At 42.7% G+C, this 10,126-nt stretch overlaps 1 protein-coding gene across 1 annotated transcript; it reads left to right on the top strand.

Annotated features, from left to right (window-relative positions):
- Positions 1–3,996: 3,996 nt before the first annotated feature.
- LOC130578172 (uncharacterized) lies at positions 3,997–9,780 on the top strand. Its single transcript, XM_057374074.1, has 5 exons — positions 3,997–4,226; positions 4,997–5,338; positions 6,831–7,172; positions 8,449–8,555; positions 9,545–9,780. Exons 1-5 carry the CDS (start codon positions 4,154–4,156, stop codon positions 9,653–9,655), a joined length of 975 nt encoding a protein of 324 aa, XP_057230057.1. The 5' UTR covers positions 3,997–4,153; the 3' UTR covers positions 9,656–9,780.
- Positions 9,781–10,126: the final 346 nt, after the last annotated feature.

Genomic DNA, 10,126 nt, shown 5'->3' on the forward strand with positions numbered 1-10,126 from the left:
AGACCAGTGCTKTTATGGGTTGGTAGAGTTTTTTCCCCTTCCCAGTCAGGGCTTTGTGCTCATACTTTTACCTCAGCTCTCAGGTGATATGCTGCAAATTGTCTGCTTTAGTGTGATGATACGCTGTCAAAACTTCCTGAAGTGTTGGCAATCCACAAATTCCAAGTTTTGTAGGTATTTACTGAACTTGTTGTGTTGGTGATCCAGATATGAACTGGGTTTTGGCATGAACTGGGTTTTTGGTGGGTCATGAGACACAGGTCATGGACTCATCTTTATGGCTCATTCAAATGATCTTTCCTCCACATCTCTTCTTCCAATGGGTGATTATCTCAATTGTGATATGGGGGACATCACTACCAACTGTTCCACTTTTCCCCTCTGTAGCTGTGTTTTGCTGTTGGATATCACAGGTGCCACATCTCAGGAAAAGCAGTGATAACATGCTTAAAAAATTGACAGTGTTTGTCATCAGTAAGTGCATTTTGCTTTTGCAACATACAGATAGAGGCATATATTTTTAATCATAGGCTCATGGAATGATCTGTGTTAGAAGGTAATCAAGATCRTCTTATTTTGTCTTATGAAATTAAAAAATTACAAATAATAGTAAGGGGCCTGACTTCCCAAATACCATAATTGGAAGGTTCTTATTTGATTTGAGCTGTTGTAATAATAAAACATAACTTCAGCATAAACACTGTATTCATTGTGTGGTGGTGAATCCTCTCCTTTTCCAGGCTGCACTGAGATCTGAGAAATGGTCATTGGACCTCGGCCTTGATGAACAGCCCCTGGCTCAGCTCTGCTGAGTTTATCAGGAACACACTCTGGTCCCATGAACTGCTCTGTCCAATGAGCTCCTGAGGTTTTTTATGAATGGCCTTGAGAATTATTTTTGTTGCCTGAACAGCACAACACCCCTGCTCTCACACTTCCAAAGAAAGTGTGCAGGTCCCAAGTKTGTCCAGGATGAGCCATTGCTGTGCCTAAATCCCCTCTGGTGTGCCCCATGAGCAGCACTGCCAAAGGAACCCCTGGAGCTCTCCGGGGCCGTGGGGCTCTGGGAGCCGGGAACTCTCCCTGTGCTGCTGTCGGGGATCCTGAACAACCACAGAGCCTGGGCCAATCCCCCACTGCTCCAGGCTCAACCCTTGGGCCCTTGGGGAGATGCAAAAGCATCGGGAGTGAGCATTTCCCTGCCCTCGAGGGGAATTTCTCACAGGGACCCTGCTCTGACTTTCTATCTGTGTGCAGGTGTGATGGCACAGGAGAAATGCTGCTCTCTTAAGTCTTTAAACACCTGAGATATCTAAGGAGTTATGCCTGTAAGTAAGTTTAATATCTGTTATAAGTTAGGTTAAATGSTGTTAAGTGTTTCTCCTTTGCTAAATTGTTATTTTTAAGGTGTAAGTTAAGTCCTTTTAAGTTGAGTGCTGTTAAGCTTTTAGGCCATGTTCCTTTTTATCCTTGTCCTCACTGTCTTTGTGTCACACATGCACACACACACACACACACATGCAGATAATTCTGAGTTCATTTCTGTTATCATTAACTGGATTTTGTTTGTAGCTTATTTTTCTCTCAGAGTGCCTGAACAATCCAGTCAGTAGCAGAGTGAACCTTGCCAACAAAATTTGTTGTAGTGGTGCTTAATTTCAAATCTGGATTTTACTGATCCCTTTGCAGAGATTTTTCAAGGACTCTCAAACCTGCATTCTGAACAGGTGTTCCCCATTTGTTCCCTCTCTTCCTAGATATTTTCTGCAAAGTATTCCTGTTCAGTTTCTTTGGATATTGGGGTCATTGGAAAACTCCAAGGGTCTTATTATTTCCCCCCTTATCTGCTTGGCAGAGGATATCTGGTGCCATGCACTCAGAGATTGCATCATGCACTTTTGGGCTTCTTTTGGTTTCATTATGAACTGATTGGCCAAAGACTGCTCTGTCAGATATGATTTCCTTCTCCAACAGCCCATGAGGAGTGCCAGGTTGTTTCAGAGGGCGCGGAAGGTGCAGTGGGTGGTGGGTCAGCTCGGGGTGAGCAGCTCAGCCCAGCCCAACCAGCAGCAGGCAGTGAGATGTCTGCTCCAGGGGCTGCTTTTAGTACCTGTGAGTGTGCAGCAACCTGAGCTGCTTGTGACGGGCACAGGTTTGTTTGGAACAGAAGCTCCATGTGAAGTCCTTGTTAAAAAGACTGTGCTGAGAGCCAGGGTGGAGGAGAGAGGGGCTTGGTGAAAGGATGAGCTGTGGGCTGGGAGGGAGCATTGCTTCTCTCAGGTCCAGCTATAGTTTATGGCAGCCCAGGGTGGGGCTGCTGCTGGGGTTGGGCTGAGGCACAGCTTGCACAGGGTGAAAAACCCTCACAGCTCATCATGTGTGTCAAGGCAAAGATCTTGTGGCTGTGTGGAGATACCTGGAGCTGTAGGCAAGAGGGGAAAGGAGAGGGTCAGGCACTCTCCAGGGCAAATCCCTGTTGTAGCCTTGTGCTGCATTTGCTGAGTGGGAAAATCTGCTTTGATAGTTTGATTTTCCTCCTTGCCACACCAAAAACCCCACTGATAAAAGAGAGAAGAAAGCAGCAGATCTTACCCTCATCTGTACCCTGGGCTTACAGGCCCTGAACTTCTTGACCCAGGGCCCTCTTGCATGGGCAGGTAGTGCCAGACTCAGGAGCAGATCTGAAATGCAGTCTGTTCACATCTCTGCTGCAGTATGTAGAGGGACAGGGTGACTGCCCAGGTACCCCTAGGCAGGTTCCTGGGATGATTTTGGGAATGTGATTGGTTTTTTTCCCATGGTTTTCTCACTGCAATGAACCACACAGCAGCATGGACTTGCCTGAATGGTGTCCATTGTTCAGTGAAACTGCTGACTTTTGCTCTGAAAGTAAAAGTGAAAATTCAATTTCTTGTAATTAGGTGATGATTATATCTAGTTACATTTTAAAGAGGGGAGGAGCTGGTTATCTGCTTTTTCTCTGGGTTTCAGGTGACTTTCTCATGTGCTGGGCAGACCTCTGGAAGAGGAGCTGAAGGAACTGGGGGCTGGAAAGGCTGCTCAGGTACTTGGAGAAGGGAATGGAAGAGGCATGAAGGGCTCCTTGGGCACCAACAACGTGTGAGGTACTCACACTGTCTTCTTTAAATGCTCCTGTCTTAGACACAATCAGTTCTCTCAGAAATTGTTGGTGCTTCTTGTTAAATAGTCTTCTAGAATACAATCGGTTCTCTGGGTTGCAAGTTAAGTTTTAAGACAGTACTTTCTATGGTGGAAAAGACTTTATTGTCTTGGTAAAGATTGGAATTATTTATTGTCTTGGCTTTGCTATGAAGTTAAAGGAGAAGGAAAAGGTTGAGAGTTTCAGGTAGTGATCAAATCAATCTTTCTAACAACAAGATCAAAACACTGTGTGGCTGGTTAGGGCTCTGCAGATTTCCTGTCAAATCCATTTTCCCCTGATTGTGATCTCAGGTGGGCTGCTTTATGGGTCAGGTCTGACCTGGGGGAAGCTGGGTGTRAGTGGCTGGTGTTTGCTGARGGAACTCCAGCTTGGGAATGATTCRTGTTGTCTTTGCCAAGATTTGGATCAAACCTGCTTGTTTGTGTGCTGGGCATGTGTAATAATTTAGGGTTTTCTGGTAGGAATGGAGAATCTCTCATACCCTTTCTCCTTACAAAACCAAGACTTTTGCATCTGCATCCACCAATCTAAGCCCCAGGAAGCCCTGACAAACTGAATTTATTGTACCAAGCCCCTTCCCTTCCAGGGAGGCCACAACTGGGGGACAAATGCCTGACTTTGGCACCATGAGGAGCAAATTTGAGCTTCCCTTCTCTCAGTTGTCTTCAAAGGGAGGTAGGTGCTCACCACAGACTACTTTCTATTGCTGCCCTGGGGGCTGCTCATCAACAGCAGGAAACCAGGGGTGGTGTAAGTGTGAAAAATCCAAGAGGCACCTCCCAGAGAAATGGCTCGACCCCTGCTGTCACCATTGTGGTGATACAAAGGCAAAGGCAAAACTCTGCTGACTTTGTTCAGTAGACAGCTCATGTAGCTGTCAGGCAATGGACCAACCTGGGGCTTACAACTCTTTCCTCAGAAGTTTAACTCATCAGTCAGATTGCGAGAACAACTAAAAAGACCCTGAAAATGCTGTGGATGTCATCTCTCCCAACTGCATCCTTCTTTCTTCTGCTTCTCCCATGCTTCCCTGCCTCGGATGGTACGTACAATATCAATGTGCTTACATTTTCTATTTTTCAATCTTTTCTTTCTTATTTTCCCAATCTTTTCGAAACTGTATTTGTCTTAGACATGGAATGCTGTCTAATTTTTCTTCCCTTGCTTCTGATGTAGCTTCTTTTGGGTGTCCCCCATTTGATCCATCTGTWTCTCACTATTCATTGTGCAAGTATTTCCCATTCAATGTCTTTGGATATTGGGGTTATTGGAGAGYTCCCAGGGTCTCATTATTTATTTTYGTATCCTTTTTCTTAGCAWAGMTTTGGCTCACACCTTCTGTAGCCCTCTTCCTGAGAGTCTCTGTTATSCAGCTCCCTGATCTTGTTAAAAAGACAAAAGAAAATTTTCTCCCAYTTTCTGCCACTTTGTCTTACCTTTRYATTCCTGATTTAGATCTGAAACCAGCTCMAATTATCAGGCTGAGTTTAGTGAAACTTGTCTTTTGAGAACGAATCAGATCATCCTGGGAATCTGTAGAGAGAATTAAATTTTCTGTGTGAGTGACAGAAGCCACTTTTTTGCCAAGGCCTTTGAAGCTGGGGAAGATGCTGAGTATTTCAGTTCCAAGGGCATGAGCAGCACTCCAGGTGCCAGGGCAGCCAAGAAATGACATCTCCAGCACAGGGAGCCTGAGGTCCAGTCTTACAGAGAGGTTCTGTTGATGGAGGAGTTGGTTTTGAAACTRCTTTRATATGAACAGACCAAGAGGAACTCTGACATTACAATTTCAATTACATTTTTTATTTTTAGGTGGAGGAAATGACCAGCCTACAGCTGTTATCAGTGCTTGGAAAGGAGACTCCATCAGCATAACTTGCTCAGTGAATAATTCAGAAAACCAAGTGGGGATGTACTTGCAATCTGTCAGACAGAATCTSAATGTGATATATGTTCCTCAACACCAGAATCGTTCAAGTATCTATCCTGCCTTGGTTAATCGCATCAAGTACTCAAAGGAAGGGAAGAATCTCAGGATAACCCTGCATGATGTGCGGGAATCTGATTCCAATATCTACCTATGCTCTGAGATTGTTAAAATCAATGACCGTCACAAAAAACTATATGGGAAGACAACCATAGTAGTGGTCAAAGGTATTGCAATTACACATTGTATGTCATGAATTAGTTAATACAGATCTATATTTTAAATCAAAGTTTGGAAGAAAACACAGTGGGAGGATGAGTCTGACAGAATTTTTCCTTGCTTCTGCTCAGGTCATGTACAGATTTGAAGGAAAGTGTGGGTTTGTTCTCTGAAACAATGAAGAAAACACAATAGATAGTAAGGTATCAAAAAAAAACCCCAAACCACCCTCGAACATTAATTTGTGACTTATTAATTCCAACTGCAGATTTTCACATGAGTCATAGTTTGCTGAGGAGGTTTGCAAACAGTGAGGTCCCACAGCTCTTTCTAAAATAACCCGTCAAACCTTTACAAATAACTAGAAGAGCAAAGAGTCATTTTTTGGTAGTAGTTTTTGCAAATCCCTTTTGTTCTTACTGATTCATCTTAAATGACAAATTGGTAATAATTGGGAAGCTGGTGTTCAGCAGAGTTGGCAAGATAGGTAAAGAGTTTCTTCTCTTGTTAGTAAGGAGTTGATGAATAGGCAGAAGTGGTCCTTTTGGCAGTTGTTTCTGGTTGGAGGAACAATTTTTCTGTCTTTATTTTTTTTCCAGTAGAAGAGGGTTGAGTCCACTCTATTCTTTGGCTGTTTATTCYTCTATGTACCCATTCTTCCAATGAGACCTTCTAACCTGAAACATCTTTTGCAAAGCTTTCAGAGCTTTCTTCCTTTCCTGTCCCCAAGGCATGTGAAATCAAATTGATTGCTGGATCAGCAACAGTAATTTATATCCATGAAGGATTATTGTCTCCTCCCTTAGGCTTCTCCTTTCAAACTTCTTGGCTGTGTTTTCTCAAATGAACCACATCTTGTTTATTTTGTATTGTCTCTCCAAATGATTTTATTAAATTGCTTTATAACTCTTTTTAATTCTGATCCTCTTCTCTGAAATGCTTACAACCTTTCCTTTACAAACATAAATTCTGTCCTCACTCCCTTGTGCACTTTAATGATAATGTTAAAAGGAGCAAGGCTTATCTTCAGAGGAGCTCAGTGGAATGTCTTCCCAGCTGGACAGTGAGTCATTAACAACCACTCCATTTTCAACATTGATGAAATCACACTGGATTATTTGATCCAGACCAATAACTCCCAGATCTCTCTATGGCTTTATCTGACTTGAGAAAGCAGGCAATGATGCCTGTCTCAAGGACATGCTGATCAGCCTGTATTCCCTTAGAGATCAGTATATTTTTTTTTAGGTAGACGCAGACCCTTTACAAACAGCTAAACCTGTTGGTCAGTCCAGCTTTCAGATCCTGAGGCAGGAAAGCATGCCAGGATGTACTAAAACATGCTTCTTCTCAAAGCATGTGTGAAGAGAGCCTGCTTAAAAATTCATTTAATCTAAATTTGTATGATCTGTTCTTTCTGTCTGTGACCTCTGCCCTGGCTCCCCAGTTAAAATACACCGTGTTAAGCATGTGATAGCTATTAATCTCTCTTGTTTTTAGCCAGTTCCAGTGGGGCTCTGGAGCAGTCACCACTCTATGCCAACCCTGGGCAAGGCCAGTCTGTCAGCATCACCTGTGGGTTGAAAAGCTCACCTAAAGACGAGGGGTTCTACTTGCTCAGGACTCACGTGCAGCCTGGAAAAGTTCTGTATGTGTCAAATCTGAACGTGCCAGAGGTTTCTCCTGCCTTTGAGAATCGCTTGGACTATTCAAGACAAGGAAATAAAACAGTGATAACTCTATACAACCTCCAGAAAAATGACAGTGATAATTATGTCTGTGCTGAGGCTGTGAAAAAGTCCCCTCTGCTCTCAGCAAGCGGCACCATGGTGCTAGTTCAAGGTAYGACCCTTTTGCTTGTTTAATCATAAATAATAACTGTTGTGTTGTAGTGCAAAATGTGGACARAAAGCTGTTGGAGCTTTAGTCAGAACAGGCAAACCTCGGAAAGTTTAGAGAGTGAGTTCAGGCTCCTTTGTGCCCTATTGAACTTGGATACAGAAACAAACTSTGTTTCTACATGCCTTGTACAACCAGAGGGGAATTCAGACCTTGCTATCATCCTTCATCTTAGAAAAAGACAAAAAAGGTCAAAACAAGATAACAAACATTTCTGTGTGTGCATTAATAATGTCAGTTTTAGGATCTGAGTAAGTATTTTTAGCACCAATTCTTTGACCTTAATGACACATAAACAGCTTTTAGGTTCCATTCCCTCTAGCAAGTCTTGTGTTTATAAATAGATCACACTAGAGAGAACAAAATAAGTCCTCAGGCATTTGCTTCAAGCTCCACAGACCCACAGTAGAGATGTTCTCACACAACCTTGTTACACACTGAGCACTCTGTGAGTGTGTGCTCTGAAGAAGGGGCCTGATTTTTCTGTGTTCCAAAGAGGATTTTTTTTTTCCTACCGGATGGTGCTGTACCCATTTACTAAGCTGCAGTCAGAACCAGCAGTAGAGTGCTTGATTTTGATCTTACCAATGACTTTAACCCTGTGCACTGGATTATGCTGAGGTCTTTGTAAAATAAGGTTTACAAAGGCCCTTAGGGGTGTAAAGGATTTTCCTGCAATCTGCAAAGGCGGCTGTGGTCTCATTCTGTGCCACCACCCATAACTGGGACAACAACTCAATAAAGTGAGGTGGGGCAAATGGCAGTAGCACAATAAAACAAAGGGGTGATTAGTAATTAGTGTGTTATTCAGGTATAGATTAATTGAGTTTCTAGGGAGCTGGAAACCTTTCCACCAACCCTATTATGATCAGTTTACTTCACACCACAGCATCCTCCTGCTCCTCCAAAGCCCTCAGGGTTGCAGTAACACTGCAGGAAAACATTTTCTGTTCCCATTATGGTTATGTGATCCTTTCAATGGTGAGGAAGCTGCCTTTGTGGAGTGCTCCTTGCTGACCCTCCACAGTCCACCTGCAGCCATCCCCAGCCTCTGCTAGGGCACAGGGAATGCCAGTGAGAATACTAAAGGGATGGCAAACATGACTGTGAAGGGGTTGATACCCAATTTTTCGTTAACCTRTAATTTTTTTTTTCCAGAATAAAAATAAAATTCTACCTCTTCATATTTCTAATAATACTACTGTAACTTTAAATGCAGAAGTGGAGCAGGCRTGTTCGAAGCGTTCCTGGGGTTTGTATGCCCTGATCATCGTGGTGGCACTGCTGTTCTGTGCACTGGTGTGCTGCACCTTGTACCGTGTGAATGTAAGTAATGCTGGCACCACAGCAAAACTGAATCAGGRCAAGTTAGATACTGCTTTGAAATAGTGACTGAGTCAAGCAAATGTTTGATAAACCTAAGGAATTGTGGCTTCCTATTGCTCTCCAATTTGCCCTTGTTTAATATCTTCCAGCTGTAAACTCTTGGCAGCTCACACAGTGTCTTACGTTTCTGTAACCCTTTGTAAATGAGATATTGTTTGTCTTTTGATAGCAAACCTCAAGTGAGCTGTGTGGTTGACACAGCCATGTGTTGTGTGTGTATCCCCGAACAAAGCCCCTCGCTGTTCTGCTTTGCTTGCTTTTTAAAAATCTTTTGTGAATTGGAACTAGAGCTGTACATAGCAAGCTTGTAAGAGATGTAAGAGAATGCTTGAAGGGGACAAAAGGGCAACAAAAACTCATAAAATAGCCTGATGTCTCAAAGCAGAGCTAGGAAAAAAAATTCCCCACTCTAGAAAAAAAAAGTTAATATTTTTTACTTTACTGAGATTATTTTTATTCATATACAGCAGAAAGTGCCCAGAAATTATTTGTCTCTGAYAAATCCTTCYGTTCACAAAGATTATTAAAAATTARGTGTAGGATTCACAGGYTCCTGTCTCATCCCTCCACTTGTGGATYCAGCACTGCTAAAAACCAGTAGTGTAACATCATTCTGTCAAAGCCCAGTGGGAACTGGTGTCTTGAGTTACAATAACAGTCTAAGAATGAGCCTTATTTATGTCAGACCTACAGTTACATCCAACTGTTGAAGGATGTGGAATTGCATCAGACTCATAAAAGAAAGTTAAATAAATAAGCTGACAATTTCCACTTGGTCCTCTAAGACCTYACTGGGTCACAAGAGGAATTTTAAAAGTACATTTCCTCTTCCAGCAGATGGTGTAGATGGACTCCTAAGATAGAAAATGAATCCTTGGTTGGGGTCTTTCCAGGCTGTGTTTTTAATGGCTGTTTTCTTTGTTTTGCAGGTGAAGAAACAATTCCAGAAGAAAAAGCACAATGTAGTATATGAAGACATGTCCTTCAATTCCAGACGTAACACACTGGTCAGAACCAACACCTTTTGCAGAGAAACTTGAGCCAGCTGGGACCACGTATGCATTGACCATTCCCTTATAGGTGGCTCTGAGAGCTGCTGCAACCATCTGATGTAGTGGCTCAACTGAAATTGCTATCACCACCTTACTCAGTGGAAAGAAAAAAATCTCATTTCCAAGGCTGTTTCTACTTTTTACTGTTTTTTTTTTTGTTTGTTTTTTTGTAATGTACAGAAAATGTAATGAAATGCAGGTACCCTGTACCCGTGTCTGCTGTTTGGTGTGAAAAAGCAGCTTTTTGGGGCTAAATGCAACATAGGGGCTTGTTTTTCTGATGAATGATCCTTTCTGGGAAGATGTGATGGATGGAGAGTCTGGTTCTGAGTTTTGGTAAGTGCTCAGGAGACCACACAGGTATGTTCAAKAGTTTGCAATGGATCCACTGAGGCATGGATTCCAGCTCTCTCATGGATCTTCAGGGTCTGCCCAAGAGTTCAGACAGCTAAAACAAGT

This window comes from Malurus melanocephalus, unplaced genomic scaffold, assembly GCF_030028575.1.
Source record: "Malurus melanocephalus ecotype Western Australia unplaced genomic scaffold, MMel_1.1 scaffold_215, whole genome shotgun sequence".
NCBI lineage: Eukaryota > Metazoa > Chordata > Aves > Passeriformes > Maluridae > Malurus > Malurus melanocephalus.